Source organism: Aythya fuligula, chromosome Z (genome assembly GCF_009819795.1).
Source record: "Aythya fuligula isolate bAytFul2 chromosome Z, bAytFul2.pri, whole genome shotgun sequence".
Taxonomy (NCBI): domain Eukaryota; kingdom Metazoa; phylum Chordata; class Aves; order Anseriformes; family Anatidae; genus Aythya; species Aythya fuligula.
Genome location: NC_045593.1, coordinates 77,527,403 through 77,546,426, shown reverse-complemented (window position 1 = coordinate 77,546,426; position 19,024 = coordinate 77,527,403). Strand labels below are relative to the sequence as shown.

Below are 19,024 nucleotides of genomic sequence, written 5' to 3'. Positions count from 1 at the left end.
GGTAGCCTCTAAGGAGTATTCTAGGACTGTTTTCTGCCCAGTTTCAGTCACACGATGTCACTGCTCCTGGACTAAGGTAGATGGATATGTCTGGACATCCAGTGCCAAAGCCATTCGTGCACAAGGTAAGTGTGCCCTCGAGTGAGCTCGTGACCGGCTGGGGACATCTGGGCCCTGCTGGGTGCCTCGAGGGGAGCCCCTGGGGCTCCTGCAGGCAAGCAGTGTGTCCAGTGGGCACCGAGAGCTGGCCTGGACAGCATCATTGACATTGCAAGACTGGAGCATCCCGATGTGGCAAAATTAAGCAGAATTAGGGCTTAATATTAATCAGACATTCAATTTATTTATTTTTTTTCCTAAATTTGGCATTAGCTTCAATAGTTTAGTGTACAGGCATCTGTTGAAAATAAGTCTGACCATGAAATTAAACCTATGCATAAAGCAGTACCCTTTAAAGGGAACTGCCAGCACATTGAATATTATTATCAACATACGATATCCCAATTTATCCTAATCTTATATATAAGATATATATCCTTTCGGGCACATATTTCTTTCTTATGCAGTTCTTTTGAATTCTATGCAATTTTTCTTTTTGCCAGCATATCATTGTTTACCCTTTTCATTTCTTTCCCAAACATTTATATTAAATTAAACCTTGTTGCATTGATCCTGCAGCATTAATATCAGCAAATACATTGCTGGTCTCAAAAGGAACAGGATTGGTCCCTGCTTCTTGTAGCCTGTAACTCCGTGCCCTGATATTGCAAGTTACAAAGTATGTCCAGCACTTTTCATACCTACAGAGCCCCACAGATTAGTGGGATAACAAACGTGCAAGCTTGCAAAATTTCAGATTTGGAAGATCTGATTTAATATTCACAACACATCTTATTTTTAGAATTTTAATCAGATATAAAGAAACCTAATCATCTTGCTTTTTGTAGGGAACTCTTGCACTCCTATGCTTGCATACATGGGGAAAGTTATTTACGTGCAAATTGATAAAATCAGGTGATTATGACCATGCATAGGTTCTGAAACTGAACCATTAGAAAACAATTGTACATGCTAAATGCTCAACTTATAAATTACAAATATCCCATTCTTCTTAAAGTTTTCATAGAGCTTTATGCTTGTGCATTTGTTTTCTCTCTTTTGCTTATAAATCCTTGCAGGATTTCATCATATACAGGAGTATTAATATGGAAAGAAAGATTATTTCCAAGCACTGATTTTATATTTCCACTTATGTTTCTAATGCACTAGATATCAATGTGTAATGTATCTGCTGTTTATATCTATCTTTATGCAACAGCATTATTGATAATGGCAGAACCTGTCCAGCTCTGGGAGGAATGTTACTGTAAGTGGTGCCAGCTAGTTTTCCTACACCCTCTTTTTGTAGAGATTTCTCACTTTCATATAGAAATAAATAGATCATGATTCTGCCGATGTGTCTTTCAGGCAAAGTTAAAGGAAGGCTTTTTTAAAAACAAGTGATGAAATCTTAGAATAGCAGAAACAGGGGGATAATGGGTCTCTCTTAACCATCAGAACTCTGGCAAAAATTCTGGCCTTGGCAGATGAAGTTGGGATTCACTTGTGCATTTCACAGTGAAGTTGGTATTGTAGCTGGTATCTCTCACCCACGAGAAAGGTGCATTCGTACACAGTTTTTGTCTCCATGTCTAAGTCTTGCACAGACAAGACTGGGGTTTAGGACAAGGAAGAAGCTGTATGAATCACTGCTAAAGCATGTGGCCTGACGTGCATTAAAGAAATACCTGGTACTTGCATGTATGGACTGCATTGTTTTCTTAATTGTCTGAGCATGAGGAAGAAGTGCAGCTGCACTCAATGCTTGCTGAGTTGGTGCATGCAAAAGACATGGCAACAACAGTGAGCCATGTCTTTGATGTGCCATGGGCTGCCCAAATATGCCCCAGCTTGCCTTGGGGTGACTGGCATCAACAAGTGACAGCCAAGTCCCCCTGGGAGTCCCCAGACACCAGACCTGCATGTCACCTTGTCAGGGAGAATACCAACCTCCAGACTTACCAGCCTGCTCCACTCCTGAATTCCCAAAGCATGAGGTTAAATGTCCCGTGTCCCACCACCAGTCCTCTGGAAACATCTGGCCCGCACTCTCCTTTTAAAATGCAAGGAGAGAGATGTAGGCTAATCATTTCTTTTAAATAATTCAACTTGGGAAGAAGTGAATAGAGCCTAACTTCTTTACGGAGAGCAATTCAGAATCACTGCATAAGGGCTGCTTCATGAACTGGCCAAAAATCATTTGAATTTTCCCCTGTTCTGTGGTTAGCAAATGAAATACTACATGTAAAGAGGATTTGGAATTAGATGGGTAATTTAATGAGGGACCAGCTGTTACAATATTCAGTGTTGAACATTTTACTTTCCTAGTTGAAATGAATTTTCAGCTGATAAGTGTTGCACTGATTTCTACTTCTCAAATCAGTTAAATATTTTTGACTGTTATCTCCTGTTCTAGTGAGCTCTGATCCTTTGTTGTTGTTGCTAAATATGGACTGAATTCTTCAGGATTTGACTGTATACATTTCCATTTGGAGAATGTAAAATAGGGTTTAACAATACATCTATACACATTTAAAAGGACAGGCAAATTTATTTTTTTTAATTCACTTTTAGTGATGATCTAGTACAGCTTCTGTCCCAAATGTGCTTGGGTTTGGTTGGGCCCTCAGGATGGGAACCCTGGTTAAGCATATCTGTTACATAAAAACCCCCAAACCTCTTTCAACAGTGACAGCTCATTTCTATTCAAACTGATCACGCTATGGAACTAATACAGGATGTTACGATACGCAACAACAATAAAAATTCAGTACGCTCAAATATAAATGAGTTAGATTTAAATTTTAGTTTGTGCAGCTTCCTTTACTTTCCAGACATTATTGGCTCCGTGCTACAAGCTGCTGTTCATGCCAGTTGTTCTACTGAAACTTTGATGAAACCACTCACATACTGTCATTTTTCACCCTAGTCTGTGTGAAATTTGTCTGAGATGTGATGTTATTTTGCAGATCTATAAACTATGGAGAAAAATAAAAAGGATCTGCTGAAATTACCAAAATGTTGTTTCAACACAAAGCACAGAGGGAAAAGTCCGTATCTAAATTACTGATGTGAGTGCATGCATAGAAGTCGTCTGCCAGAGCTGTCATCTTGAAAACAAATTACAGTAACAAATTTAGAGAAGATAAACAGACTGTCTACTCAGCAGTTAAAATTCTGATCCTGCAAACACATTCACATTGGTTTGAAATAAAGCCTACACATGCTTAATTTTAAGCAGATTTAACAATACAAGTAATATCCTTCGGAAGAGTGGGACTGCTAATATGCTAAAACCATGCTTGAGTGTGGACAGTCTAGAAGCTCAAATTAAGTCTTCCCTGAGCAAACATTTTATCTTATTTTACTGATTTTACCAGTGCAGGAACATGTTTGTGTACTGATAGTACTGATATGTGGAACAGATTTGGCTTTCTTCTGTTTCTTATTTTATTACAGCATTGTTCACTACTAAATATTAAATATTTTTGTGAACTTGTCCTTTCATTTTGTTTTCAGTTGTGCAGCCATAATTTCCCTCAATATACAGCTAACAGCTTTGCAATTTTAGTCCAAACTTCTGTTTGGTCACTGTTCTTCATCTAAGCTTAAAATATGTAAGAAAACCTCTTATGTAATGGGAAAACTTGCCATAAAAATAAAAAGGGTTTTCTTTGGGTACTTGTTTTCACATTTAATTAAAAAAAAAAAAAAAAAGCTTTTCAGTTGTAATTTGAAATGGTCACTTTCTAGACACTATTTAATATCTCTGTGCAAAAGAAATTGAGAAAACAAATTGCCCCTTCTTCTTCTTCTTCTTTTTTTAATCCATTTGAATTTATCATAAGGAATAGTTGAGGGGCATGATTTTGGGGAAATCAGATAAAAACAAGATTTACCACCTACCTGCTATGAATAATACAGCTGGCCTTTGTGTTGAAAGCTCCTTCCATGTCCCCAAAAGTGGATTGCCTAACATTTGATACATACAGCTTAGTAACAGCCTGATACCCAAAGAGTTGCCCCACTCATATCTTCCGTGCTCAGCATCCCATGGGCGGCCCAGTGGGCCCCTTGACTGGTTGGGGGACTTGGGGTTGGCATTTTGGAGAAGAGCAACCGAGCAGGCAGACAAGCAGGCTTGTGCAGGGTCTGGACAGCACATGGTGTTGGCGTGCAACCTGCTGCAGATCGTCTGGCAGGTAGGCCCCGGGGGCTCCCTTAGGATTTTAGTACTGGAAGAAGAGTCTTGGTTTTCCTAAGAGAGAATACTGGCAGCTTAGCACCAGTTTTTGGAAGGAAACAGTGCAGAACTGGTTTTGTTTGCTAGATGGCACATTTCCTCAGCAGCTTGGGCCTACTAGGAACCAAAACAATAGGATTTGGAAGTCCAGTTTGTTACAGAGATATGCACAGCTCATCAGAGTAGGAGGGAATCACTACATGGCCAAACCCACGTTTGTCCCTGTAGAGCGAGACCATCGGTGGTCCCTTTCGATGCAGAGAACTGTTACCACAGAATCCTGCTCCAAGCCACGAGGAGATAAATCATCCGCTGGATGAGCGGGATATTTGTAGGCTGTATTTCTGTTGTTTAATCTTCATGTTTTCTCCCCTCTCATTTGGATTTTTCCATTAAATGTACCATGCCAGATGTTTGCACAAAAACAAGAACAATTTGCCCAATAAACATACAGGAAGTTGCTCGCATCTGTAACAAGAGTCCTACTATAGAGCATTTATTTCATTATAGACATTGTGGCTGCGCAAGATCCTGAGAGCTCTTAGCACTAGACATTAGGAAAGTTAACATCTCACAGGCTTATTATGCATTAGACAAGATGATTTCCAGCAATGACATAAAATAGCTTGAAACAGAAGTTGATGTTTGCCATGCAGAGTAGAGGAAAATAAAATCCAAATAGAGCCTATGTAATTGAAGTAGGAGATTACTAAGGCTATAATTTACTAGGAGGATCTGAAAAGTGTGTTAACTGGCAATAAGCTTGCCAGCAGCAAACAGCAACAAAACGGGTGGCGAGGACGCCGTGGTTGCTCTCATGGCTGCCCCGCAGGGTGGATGGATACTTGGTCTGAACAGGCTGCAGGCAAGGGACTCATGTTATGGGTGGCACAGTGCAAGTGCTCTTCCAGTGGGTGGCAAAGGCCATCCAAACAGAGAACATCCAACAGCTTAGCAGGAAAGATGAGAGGTGTTTGCCACACTGCTGTCTGAAAACAAGATATTCAGAAGCTGGTATAAGCTGTTCCCAGATCTATTCTCATTTTGCTAATTAACTTCCAGTTTTGTTCTCATTTACATTCACATTAAGAGTTAAGGAAGTGAATACAAATTCCTAAATGAGCCCTGAAATACCAGAGATGGAAGGGTGGCATCAGCACAGTGTAAGCTGGAGCTTTCTGCTAGTTGAGAATCAAATAACTTTAAATATTATTATATTTTCAGGACAAAAAAGAACCCATACAAGAAAACATTTTGGTCTTGCAGTGGTTGTTTGAGAAGTGTATACCAACATGCCCTGTATGCTTAAACATAAATTGTGAGGGCATTTTTTGTGGCAAGTATCCCCTTGCAGAAATGTTGGACTACATCTATTTTGTGCATGTTTGCCTAAAACCACAAAAACAGAACAGTTATTTATGGGTTGCATTACATGCAATTGGAAAACACTTATTTCTGGTGAAGAGAGGAGGAAAATTGGGTAGCTGATGTGTTAACATGTTTATGTGAATTACTTAAAGCATTGGTAAACTGCTGTCAACTTTGTTCACATTACACACGTACTCTGTGTGGGCGACTGCTGACATTATAACCCCAGTGACCCATGCATAGTCTGTAAATTCCTGTAGGTTCTGTGTAGGAAACCTTGTCACCATTGCTCAATGCTGTAAATTCGTGTTCTGAAACAAGAGGTGGCGGGGTCGTGCAGCCGTGTGTATTGTATACCACAACAAACAGCACCTGTTCTGTCATCAAAACTTGCTGTTCACGTCCAGTTAAAGCTCTGTTAAGCACGCTTAGTGGTTTCAGAACATAATTCAAGCAGCAGATACACAAGCTGTTAGCAGGAATATTAAATATAATGTGCGATGAGAGAACCAGGCCCAGTCCGTGGCCTGTCAGGCGCGAGCAGGCCACGGGTGGCTGCAGCTGGGCACATCTCGTGAGCCCGAGCAGGCCGCGGGCTGTGCTTGCAAGCTGCAGACAGGGATGTCAGGCCCAGCAGGCAGGGACAGCCTGGCTTTTCCTCCAGTGTCTCTTCTTAAAGCTTCTGCTTTGGTGCCAGGACAGAAACCCAGCCCCGGCACGTGCAGCGATCAGGAAGCGCGCTCTCTGCTCTGTGTCCTTGTCCCCAGCTGCCACAGGCTTTACGTGAGGCAGTGTTTTAAGGAGAATTTCATTCTTTGTCTGTTTACTGAGAAAGAAAAATAACCCAACTCTGAATTCTTTTCTATTGGTATTTTATGATGCACATCAAAGGCCTGAAAATATGTATGTGTTCTTTGCTGGTTCCTGACATCAGAAATTCAAATCCTGTCTAGACGGAAAGGCTTTGAGTTGATGGGAAAAAGAATGAAAAACTGGCAACACAACCTGAGAAAGTTGAAGGGGATTTTTGGATCATTTCAAACTCTGTCTTAGTGGTTTTTATTGATAGTTTAAATAACTAGTCTAACCTTTTGAATAAAGGCAGTCTTTGTTAGTGACTTTGCACCTTAACCCATTCACATAAAACTGAGTACTTGAAGTAAGTGTTGCTAGCACATCCAAGCCAACCTGTATATAAAGTCTGAATATTTCTAATGCCAAAAATAAATGTTTAAGGTGAATAAATAGAGAACAGGACATAATCCCGATTAAAGAGAAGTATTTTCTGGTCACGTACAAACAACTAGGCAGGTGTGTTTTAGACAGAGATGGACTTTCCATATCGTAAGTGAAACTAATATTCCAACTCCAGTCTTTAGAAGTAAAAGGAACCTCAGAAATTTTCCAAATAAACAGGAATTAAGTTTTCCAATCTAAATACTGATGTAGAAAATACATATAAAACAGGATGCTGCCCCTGACCTAAAACATTAATACTGATAGTATTTGGGGTCTCACAAATTCTGTATATTTCAACATATCTGTATTCCTCCTTAAGCGAGTGCTTCATCTCCATTACTGACAGTGCAAAGAGCTAATCCATGCCATACCAGAACAGTTCAAAAGCATAGCAAAACAAAATTCCCGCAGTATTATAAATACACAGACGTGTGTGTTATGTTAGGGCAAGTAAGCACCCCAGCCACAAACTTCTTTAGACCCTTTGCATGACTTTCAAAAGCATCTTCTTGGATTGTTTCAGAAGGGCAGCAGGCTGTGCTGATGAGAGGTCCAAAAAGCTGCCTGACAATGGTCCCTTTCCAAAGGGTACAGGGTCTTGCATTGAGGGGTCATAACAATTCCAGTTGCAGCCCTTAGGAGCAGTTGTACCATGCGTACATCTTAACCTGAAGCCTTTTTGGTGTCAGAAAACAGACCTGCACCTGAAGGCCACCCTTCTTTAAAAATCCTTTTTGAAATGTCCAGCTGTTTTCCACAGCTGTTAAGCTGCTGAGAGGTTTGGTGGGATTAGTTCTGTTGTACCAAGATAAAACTCTGTGTACCCTTGTATACACAGAAAGCCTCCCCCCAGGGAGCTGCCGCTGAGAGCCAGTCTAGCACCCAGAATCTCTGGTGTCTGGAGAAGCCTCCATGTCTAAGGACCAAACACAGAAACAAGGTGATAAAATCAAGTTTCTTTGTTTTATCTTAAAAAAGTTCCTGGCAAGACTGGGGAGCTGCAAAGAAATGGATTGGATGGGTCTGTGACCACAAAGCATTATCTGGGTTGGAGCCTCAGACAGTGCTATTGCAGACTGTTTGGTAAGCGTAAATTTATACCTCTATACCATGCTTGTTTCTGTTCCACACTGGCCTGATTCATCCTACCCTCACTTCAGCTGCTTAAAAATTATCAGCCTCAGCAAATTGGGTTTCCTCTCAAAGTTACAGGAGGGGCAGAAGCAGAGATGCCTTCAGAAGACTGTACGATGGCATCCATCACCTTCTCCATTGATATCTCCTGCATGCTTTTAAGAGCATACCATTAGGTGGAATGATTTCAGGGTTTTTATACTTCGCTTCCCGTCCCTGGACAAGGCTCAAATGAGCAGGAATAACAAGCTCCTGAGAATCTGAATCCATGTGGCTTCCAGATGAGTTTCTAAATCCTTCAGTCTCAAACATGAGATTTTTGCCCTATAGTTTGGTATTCTTTCCTTCTGTACTTCTTTTTTTTTTTCTTTTCTTTTCTTTTTTTAAATATAAACAGGTGTAACTTGAATTAAGTTGTTTGAACATTTCTGGAAGTTTTACCCCTGCCTAGAGATTCTAGCCTTTATTTGTTAAATGGGCTCTCTCATTCTTTGTCTGCACTGATTCATTCATTTAAAGCAACATATGAAGAAACCATTGCATAGATGAATCAACACCAGCAATAGCATATGCTGCTTTTAAATTCAGCTGTGAGGTTGTAACTAAGATATTAATGTATATACTTTCTAGGAATGACTAGGTTCCTTTCCTAAGAGCTTTCAGGAATGAATCTAGAAGCTCCTAATTTAGGATTGTGAAAATTCAGGTAGTAATGGCAGTTTATGGGGATTTTTTGTAAGCTTTCTGTAAATGTATATAATTTCACATGCTGGTTTGGAGATAAGGAAAGTACCCAGTTTCAGATAGGCCAGGTCTTTGAAGACAGCGTTACTGTCTGGGTTAGCAAAGCCCATCTAGGTTCCACCTCAGGCTCGTACCATACACCTACTTTATTCTCACCCAACTCAGTATCTTTCTTCATTAACCATGCATACCAAATCATAACAATTGTACCAATTCTTGTTGCAAGCTGAGGAAGAGCTGAGGTTTAAAAATACAAATGTTGAGCTTGGCACCTTTTCACCTTCATGAAGTGTCCACATTCTCTCCGCTGGGCCTCCAAAGAGTGGCTCCCTCCAAAGTTGCCGTATAAATTCATCACACAAAAGTAGGTGAAATTTATTTTTTATATTTTAATGAGTCTAACAGCAGCGGTATTAGTATGTTTGCTATATTTTCTGAGTCGTGAGTCATTCAGTGTTGAAAATGATATGCATCTTGTGTAGCTATGAGTAGAAAAATTGAGAAATGCTTTTTATGATATGCTAGTACAATCCCTGCTCTGCTGTTCAATATTTTAATTGCTGAACTAAACCAAAATGTTATTTTCAAGAATTAGCCCAGCCTCATCCCTGCATGAAAATGGATGTGAATTTCCCGTTACTGCTTCTGGGTCTTCAGTGAATTCTGGACCAAGAGTAAAGCAGTGGCAGTGGGAAAGGTTACTGTGGTAGCCACTTACGGACAACTTTTCAGATGCATACCATTCTGTCTGTCGCCTGATAATCTTCCAATTTTCCCGTGGATCACCATATTCTTGAACATCTTGATGGGTTTTGTCAGCCATGGAGGAGATGTGGACAAGCTTAGCACCCAGAAAGTGTAGAAATGTAGCAAGTGATGAGCTATCTTCTCCAGCAAGCATTTATTTTTAGTGCTTAACTTTCAAGTAACGTTTATATTTTCAGTTATATTTTATCATTCAGTATCTTGAGGTGGTTTGAGCAAAAATATATGAATATATATAATTTACAAGAAATATAGGCTTGTATTGTGCCTTTGTAATTCTCTTCAGCTTCAGTATCTATAAGCTATGAGCGGACAAACCTTTGGGGTATTCTTTACTACATAGTAGCTGATGGCTTCATTAATACTGGCTATTTGAGTCTTCTGGGTCTAATGTTTATGTTTTCCCAGGTGAAAACGCCATAGTGTTCTCCACCAGACATAAGCACAATGACATATCACTGCAATGCATGCCGTCTCTTAGCTTCTCTCTACATGTGCTTGCATGTTGAAAATTTAGAAATGCTGCTGTATAAATTGCTACCTTGTTTATCCAATACAGGTGTTTTTCTGCATCCCTTGTTTGCTTGAAACTCCCATTAACTCGAAAGTTATCATTGGCTTGAAAGGGAGTTGTGGATGCACAAAGGATGCAGGGAGCAACTCTTCGGTAGTTTACAGGCTGCTGTACATTAATGTCTTCTCAGCAAAGAAATGTAGCATTAGCAGTGACTTCCTAGTGAAAACACTGAGCGTGCTTATCACTTAAGATTTTAGGAAAAAGCGTCAGACTGTGTAATTGTATCTCATCTAACTTTGACACCTAACCAGTAACATTTGATGAGGTATGAGCCTCACTTTTAACTACGTTTGATCATGATGTACCAACCAATGCAGAACTGAAAGGTGAACAGCCATGTTTTAGTATCACAGCTACACAAGAAATCACAGTTTTCACGAGGTTCTGTTCTGATTTTTGTTTCCTTATCTCTAAAGCATTTTCACCGCAGAAGTATTTTTCCATACAGTTACCTGAGGCTTCCTTTCACCAACCAAAACAGTCCGTAGCCTTCTACACTGTGAAAGGCAAGCTCTGTGGAGAAACATGGGCTTTGTGCTTGCCCAGCAAATTAGCAGAAAATTTCATCCAAGCCATAAAAGCCTTTTATGTTATTCTGTGTTTGTGTAATCAAAGCAATTAGGGATAGGAGCTTCAAGAATAAAGAGGTCTCTCTATCCTCCGTTTTACTCTCTCTCTGTAATTCGTAGGGATTTAAGAGTTATTTTCTCAAGGCTCAGCTGTGCCTCTCTAAACCAGCACAGTCTACGCATCATGTGAGATTCAATTTATGGGGATAACATTTGAACACATAAGATTTACTTTTCATAGCAAGGAGTAATGTATGTCCTTTTGGACATGGACACTTGCAAACAAGTCTGATACCAAGAATAAAAATTCAAGATGGTACCAGTACATCAGACTCTGTACTACAGTGGGTTTTTTAGCTTTTGTCATTTGTATTTTATTTTGCAGGAGAGGAGCTGGGGAATCTCAGATCACATGGGGGATTTTAGAAGTATATCACTCAACAATCATTTTATAAAGTCTAACTTCAAAATGCACTATGATTTATTACAAAAATATATTTTCTTCTGTTTGCCGACATGGTTGTTCCATTTTGTGATAAGTTAAACTAAGCAGTTAATTTGTTGCACTGCCTAGCTGCATGAATTCATCCAGTGTACGTATGTACCTGTGCAGCATTACTTTGGGTTTTGTATTTGAATTTGCAGTATTGATTATTATTTTTGTATTTTACTTTGCCTCTGTTATTGGAATTGTAGTAAACATAATTTATACATATGATTTTACAACTGTTTTGCAACTGAAAAGTCTTCTTTAAATTGTAAAGTTTTATTGATGGATACTCATTAAAATGGTATAAGAATTATATTAACAATTGTTTTGTGTTTTGATGCTCTCTGTACATAAATATATGTCTATTTATCTGTTTAATGGTGCTTGTGTCTTGCAATTTTGGATACATTTTAGAATAAAGTTTCATTTTACAAGAAGTAGTTGTATTTTCAAAAGCTGTGTCAAAATAAAAACAACACACAACTTTTTTTTCTCCAGGAATAACTAGGGTTGTGAGAGAAACATATGACTCCCCAAAACATTTGTAACTTCAGGGAGTGATATATTTATTTCAAGAAAATAGAAACATATAAAGATGCATAGCTACATATTCTGGTCAATTTACTGAAGTAACTGACATCTGTATTTAAAATGTTACCCAAAAGAGCCGCTCTGGAGGCACGTCCCACATCTGCTGACTCCACTGGTAAGAAAAGATTTGTGAACATGTTGTCACGATTATCACATTAGTCTGTAGTTTCTCAAAGGACCCTGAAGCTCTCTGGTCTTGCATGCATCTGTTTAAACATTGACGGAATTTTGGTAGACAACTAACACACAGTTATAGATTATGGGCTTCTGAGAAATTTTGGTTCTAAATCAGACCTCCCTTACTACCCCCTTGCTCTGTAACGTTTCTCAGAATAAGGTTGTTGTGGTTTAACCAGCAGGCACCACACAGCCGCTTGCTCACCTCCACCTCCCCGTGGAATGGGGGAGAGAATCGGGGGGAAAAAAAAGGTAAGGCTCATGGGTTGAGATAAAGACAGTTCAAAAGGACACAAAAAGAAGAGAAATAATGATTAAGATGATGATAACAACAAAAATAATAACAGTAATAACAACAGTAATAACAGTAGTAATAATAATAATTAGTAATAATGGAACGTAGAAAGCAAGTGACGCACAATGCAATTGCTCACCACCCACTGACTGATGCCCATCCCGTCCCCAGGCAGTGAGTGATCCCCCCACCCTGGCCAGCTACCCCATATTCATTGCTCAGCCTGACTCCCCATGGTACAGGACATCCCTTTGGCCAGCTGGGGTCAGCTGCCCTGGTTCTCTCCCCTCCCAGATCCTTCTGCACCCTCAGCCTCCTGGCTGGCAGGGCAGCGTGAGAAGCTGAAATGTTTTTGGCTCTGTGTAAGACAACTAAACATTGGTTTGTTATCAGCATTATTCTCATCCTAAACCCAAAACACAGCACCATACCAGCTTCCAGGAGGAAAATTAACTCTGTCCTAGCTGAAACCAGGACGAAGGTCTAGCTTGGCTGAAGGTCAAGTCTGGTACAGCTACATCAGTTGAACTGGCTGCTAGCTGCCTATATACTGTATGATTGAGCAGTACTTCTTGCTACATAAAATGGCTATATTTTCCAGAAGATTTATCCACATCTAATACTGAACTCATCTTTTAATAATAAGGTGCCTTACCTCTTCTGGCACAATTCCTCTACAGGTACTGTTCTGTGTCCTGTTCACCACATCACTCGTGAGATGTGCTATTGTGCTGCACAAAGCCTTCAAAATTATGTTGCTTCAATTACAAGTATATGTTAATAGGAGAGGATAATCCTTTCTCCTTTGTAAAAGCATTTAAAACAGTACTGCACCTGTTCCTCTTGGTTTTGTTTTTACTATTTCAGTTTAGCACAAGAAGTCTCAAGCCATTAAGTGAGAATCATTTATTGACAAACACTTTTAAAAACGACATTAGCAAGCAACTTCTGAAAGAAAGCCAATTTTTTAGCCAGCTAACCAAACCTTTAAAGTTGAGCTCACTCTAAGTCACCACCATTTCTCAATTAAAAAGAGCAGTTTCACCAAAGGCTCTAACTCAGTGATGTGTGGGTTTGGATGTAAGGCATCTGCTATCTGTCTTTAACCCCTTGTTCCTCTCACCACAGCGGGCATCAGTAAAGAGAAATCTGACATTTTACAAAGATGCCTCCCAGAGTCTGCCTTAAGGTAGTGTTGGTCTGGCCAACTTTTTCCAGCATTGACCACCAGACCACATAAGGCACTTTTCTACTGGGAAACTTTATCTGCCACACTGATCTCCTCTGTGAACTTGGGCCAGTAACTTAATTTCTCTAATTTTTCAGCTGTGAAAAGAGAACAATACTGGCCTTTCGGATGTTTTATGAGGACAAATACACAAGACTGCAAAACACTCAATTACTCCAATGGAGACCGTGTAAGAAGCTAAAGGAATACAAGGGGTTGCAGACAAAGGAGATGCTGAAGCCAGCTGTATGAGAGACATCTGACTCAGTTATTTCAGCAGACAGAGTCAGAGGAGCGGGACAAGAGGCAGAAAAGAAAGGTGGCTTATGGAAATTGAAGCTAGTTTGGGAAAATTACATTTTAGGCTGTGAGGTCTTTCACCTCACTCTCCATGTCTGCCAAGTGTTCAAACCCATGGTAGCCATGTGGAGACCTCATTTGGATCCTGGGTGGCCACTCCTGTTCTTGAAGGGCAGCCCCCATCTCCTTATGCTGTGTGACACACTTTATGTAAGTCAGGAGGTACGTTTAGTTCTGGTGTGAGAAGTACCAAACACCAGCTTCCCTCATCCCAAAAGAAATGAGAAAAGTTAGCTTTCCTGTTTCTCTAAAAGGAGAGGTTTGATGACCCCTCACCCAAGCCTGTACTCCTCCACATGCTTCAGAAAATTTTAGATGTGCGCAGCTTTAGATTTCTCTTTTACCTGTCTGTTATAGCAACAGCCTTGTAGCTCCTGATCTCACAGCAGGTGACAGATAAATATTTTGGGCCAATTGGCTGATCAGAGCTACATGTTAAACAGGTGTGAAAGCTACATGGAAGGGCACAAGAGTGTGAGGGCAGGAAGAGACCACGTGGGAAGAAAATCCCTACAGTACTGAGAAACTCTGATCTTGGCATGGCAGGTTGGTTAACACTCAAATTTTCCCTGCTCTTACAGGTTAAAGCTGGATCTTTAACAATGTTGAGACGAACATTCACGGCACAAAAAAAAAGTATTCCAGTCTGTTTTTAATAAACATGGGAAGCCTGTGGTTGGAACAGCGGGTAGCGAGCCACTGCTAGATGACAGAGAGGCTGATCAAACATCCAGGGATAACAAATAAATAAATATATAAGCTCCCCATCAAATCTGAGGCGTCGTGTGTCCCCCTCAGCGCCCAGGTCAGGCCGGCAGCCCCCGGCACCCCCCGGCTGCCACCTCCATGGCGGAGCCACCTTCCCGCCCCACCGCAGCCCGGCGGCGGCCAGAGGGGGGCGATTCCAGCCCGGCCACGGCCATGGTGGGGCGGGACCGTCCCGGCAGGGAGCGGGGAGGGCGGCACGGCCCTGCCCGGCTCGTCCCGTCCCATCCCGGTGCCCGGGACAGCCTCAGCCACCGCTGCCGCTGCTGCTGCTGCCGGCTTTGCCCGCGGCGCCATGGAGCGGTGCGTGGCGGGCGGCGATGTCGGCATGTGCCAGGCCATCTTCCCGGCTCACGCCAACCACCGCGGGGAGCTGAGCGCCGGCCAGCTCCTCAAGTGGATGGACGCCACCGCCTGCCTGGCAGGTAGAGGGGCGGCGGCGCCCCGGGGGACGGCGACCACCACGGCACCGCCTCAGGGAGCCGGGGGTTGAGGCGCCCCCGCCGCCATTTGCTGCCCCGGAGCCCCCCGGCCCCTCGGGCTGCCCCTGTGGGCGCTGCCTCGCCCCGAAAGCGGCGGCTCCTTCCTGGCTTTTGCCGGTGGCAGGAGGGGAATGGGGTGGTTTTGTGCCCCCGAGGGTCGTGGGGGGGGGATTGGGGTGAGGAGCGGGGTACTGAGGTGGTGTGGGGTGAGAGGGTGCAGCCAGAGCTAGCAGGGAGATGGATGGATCGGGGATGGAGCGATGAGAGGTGCTCGAGGAAAGCAAAAAAGAAAAAAAGCCCTAATTTAAACATATTCGGAGAAAAACAACACAAGAAACACTGGTTTAAAAAACAACTACTAACACCCCTCAGCTAACTTCTAGAAGCGAGCAAACGCCAGGCGCTGCCGCCGGCCAGTGAGCTCCCGGTGCATGGCGTGGGCTTGCGGGGCGCAGGAGGGCTGGTAGGGGATAGCGGCTGGTTTTTGGGGAGCTGCTGCCCAGATGGGTGTTTTTAGGCACGCAGTGTGGTGTGCTGGCTGTCTAGGCGTGTGTCATGCTTGGTGGCTTGTGGCTTGTGGCTGTACCCACAAAATTGTGGGATGCTGGAGGACCTGTCCCATGCGGCAACCACCTGGCAGGGTTCAGCTTCCCAGGGTGACCGCGTGTTTGTTAGGGGTTTATGGTGGCACTAGGGAACGGCTTGGCTCCAGCCCTTTGGTGACTTCTCTCTTAAAAGCACTCTTCATGGAGAGTCTGCTCACTGGTGGTATAAAGCGTGTAACTCGAGTCCCTGCCCTGATGCAGCAGAGCCCCAGCTGCTGCGATGGTCGGTGCCTGCTCCCTGGACTTCTGCAAATCTGTGATCCCCATCCGCTGCAAACCTGACAGGGGAGCTTGCTTTCAGTCCACCTTTAGTGATTGTTTTTGCTTTATTTGACTTGTGCCACACAGCTAGTCCCATTGCACACACAAGTTTTTTAATGCTTTCCCTAGCTTGGGACTTGTGTCACAGCAAACGCAGCATGCCAGGCAGGGATTTCTTTGGCTTTTGCACCTTTCCCCTGTGGTAGTGCCAGCTGCTGCAGTTGCAGGTGCCTGGATTTTGTACCTCCTTTGTTCCATGACCTGCAGCTTCAGGCTTGATCCACCTGTCTCTTTGCTCCACTTTGAGGCTGTTTATGATCTATCACAGTCTTACTCATCATCTTGCATTAGGCTGTGGCAACTCTAGCCTCTTAGTCTTTAGTGACCTCTTCCCTTCAGCACAGTTTGTTGTGTTTCTGATAAGTGCCTTAACATGTTTTACCCTCATATTTTAAAAAGGAATTCCTCAGGTAATGATACAATTTATGCACCACCCTCTCTCCAGTTCCTCCAAGCCTTTTCCACCAATGGTCACAATAATATTGTTGGGCTCCATGGGAGTGAGAACTTCTCTGTTGGGCAGACTACTGTTGTCCACGTTTCCTAGGACTCTTTTTTTTTTTTGGCTACATCACCCAGGAAACTTTCTGGAGCTGGGGTTCCCTGTGTTTACATGGACTCATAGAATCACAGAATCGTAGAATATTCCGAGTTGGAAGGGACCCATAAGGGTCATTGAGACCAACTCATGGCACCATGAAGGTCTACCCAAAAATTCAAGCCGTATGACTGGGCGCGCAGTCCAAATGCTTCTTAAACTCCTATAGACACTGCTGTGACTATGTCCCTGGGGAGCCTGCTCCATAGACCCTAGAGGATGAGGAATTTGGTCTGTGATATGAAACTCTAGGCACTATGGTCAAATAAATAGTAAATCACAATAACTTAATATAAAAAGATGACTGTTGGACTCCTAAATATTATCAGCAGAGATACTTACCTTTTCAAGATTATGTTTTCTAATTAATACAAATTGGATGTATTATTTTTTGTAATCTATGAGATGAAGAACACTACACATTTCGAAAACAATATTTTCAATTTGTTACAAAAAGTAAATACTCTTTTCCAATGTTTAAATCTTGATTGCGTTTTTTATAATCCTGCAGTTTTAATATAATACTGGGGGCATGTACTTACCTGCTTTCCACTGCTGTGACCATATTGTCAAGCCAGTAGGTCTTTCTCCTGTGTCTGAGAATTCTCAAGTGACATAACCTTCTAGACAGGTTTAACATAGCTGACATCCACAGCATTCTCATTTTGAGGTTGGTTTCTGGGATTTCTGTATACCTGTTAATACTCTTTTCCCCTGGAAAATGCTTGATAGCTCTCATTCAGAATGCTCAGTTTTAGAGGAGGACCTTAAATAGTTAGAGCTTCTCAAACTCAGGAGAATCATTATAATCATCTAGTCTCATTTCCTGGTGTTACCTTTACATCATGGTAAGTATTAATCTTATTTCAGCTGCCTTTTTTTCTAAAGGCTCCACTTCAGACTTGCAAATATATAGGTGAATGGCTTGCTGCAAGTGCAGTGTAGTAATTGTCTGTCCTTGTGTGTCTCTTGAAGCTGAGAAACACGCTGGTGTGTCTTGTGTGACAGCGTCTATGGATGACATACAGTTTGAAGAGGCTGCCAGGTACAAAACCACCTAACAATGATGAAATGTTTTCATTTTAGAGATTCTTATTTGGCAGAGATAAACTGAGGCATATAAAATTCTGCGAACTCCCCAGAGCCATGGGGTTAAGTCTCGAAATTGCTCTTTCCTGTCGGTGATAGCCTGACCCACTTAGAAAACAGAGATAAATTTCACAGATCTAAAATAAACTGTAGTTACTTTGACCTGGCAATGTAGATGCCAGGTGAGAAACCAATGTCCCAGTGATCTTTGGCTCTAGTTGAAGTGAATGCCACAGGCCATTACTTATCTCTGCTAAATAAGGAATACACTTATAAAACTCATAAAGGTTGCTGTACGGTTTTTGTTGTAGGTGCTGTTTCAGTTTATATCTTACTGACTCTTTCTTACAGCTCTTTTAAAAGAATATCTTCACGTAGCAAAACAGAAATGTTTTACATTTGTGATTATTCAGTATTTAGCAAGTGTACAAGGTAACACAAGGTTTAAAAGGCAAAAGTTTTGCTTTAACCATTCTCCATGATGATCCCTTACATAAGTAAGGGATAAAAGACATTGTAGGAAGAAATGACACTTTTTTTTTTTTCCCGAACCATGTATTGCGAAAAACGTGAAGTCATTGCTTTGTACTTAATGCTGTATTTAAGAGTATATGTAAAAGCCATGGTCTGCTTAAATTTAAATAAATAAGCAAAACTGTGTGTGGAAGTTCATCATATTACTGAACCTGAGCTGCTGAAGCAGCAGGACACAAATGAAAGAAGCAAGATATCCTACAAACTTCTTGTGTGTTTTTGCATCTTGCACACTAGAAATTAGTGCATAAATGATGTCACGGGTGAGGTGGACCTGGTACAGACCAATGTGCGATGATCATAACTGTAAGCCAAGCAATGTTGGTTGTCAGATGTGCAGCTGATGTAATATAAATAACTCGCACTTTTGGTCAACGAGTTGTTAGACCAGTGGCTACTAAGATGAGAACTAGAACCAGCAGCAAAGCAAGTGACTATGGTCATGCTAAGACTAGAAATCACAAGAAGTTCTTGGCCTGTTCTACCAAATGAGTTTTAAAATGTTTGTCTTGCCTGTAATTGTTCTGTGGTTTTAATTTTTTCCTTAGGAAATAATCTTCTCTGCAAAAACAGGGATCACAGATCTACAAATGAAGTGAGAATAATGTTTTTCTTTCAGGCATAGTATTTCAGACTTCATTAGCCTCAGAGCATTTTTCTCTCTTGTTTCTGAGAGCAGACCTGAGCTTCTGAAATAGAATAAAAATACTGTCTTTTCAAACTCGTTTCTAAATATGTTTCTAGCTCTGCT

The 19,024-nt window shown here is 41.8% G+C and overlaps 1 protein-coding gene across 1 annotated transcript in view; it reads left to right on the top strand.

Moving 5' to 3' along the window:
• Positions 1-14,939: 14,939 nt before the first annotated feature.
• ACOT12 (acyl-CoA thioesterase 12) overlaps positions 14,940-19,024 on the top strand; it is a 32,588-nt gene continuing 28,503 nt past the window's right edge. Inside the window, exons 1-2 of the mRNA XM_032206762.1 lie at positions 14,940-15,069; positions 17,626-17,695. Coding sequence (XP_032062653.1) covers positions 14,940-15,069; positions 17,626-17,695 — 200 coding nt within the window. The remainder of the gene's footprint in view (positions 15,070-17,625; positions 17,696-19,024) is intronic.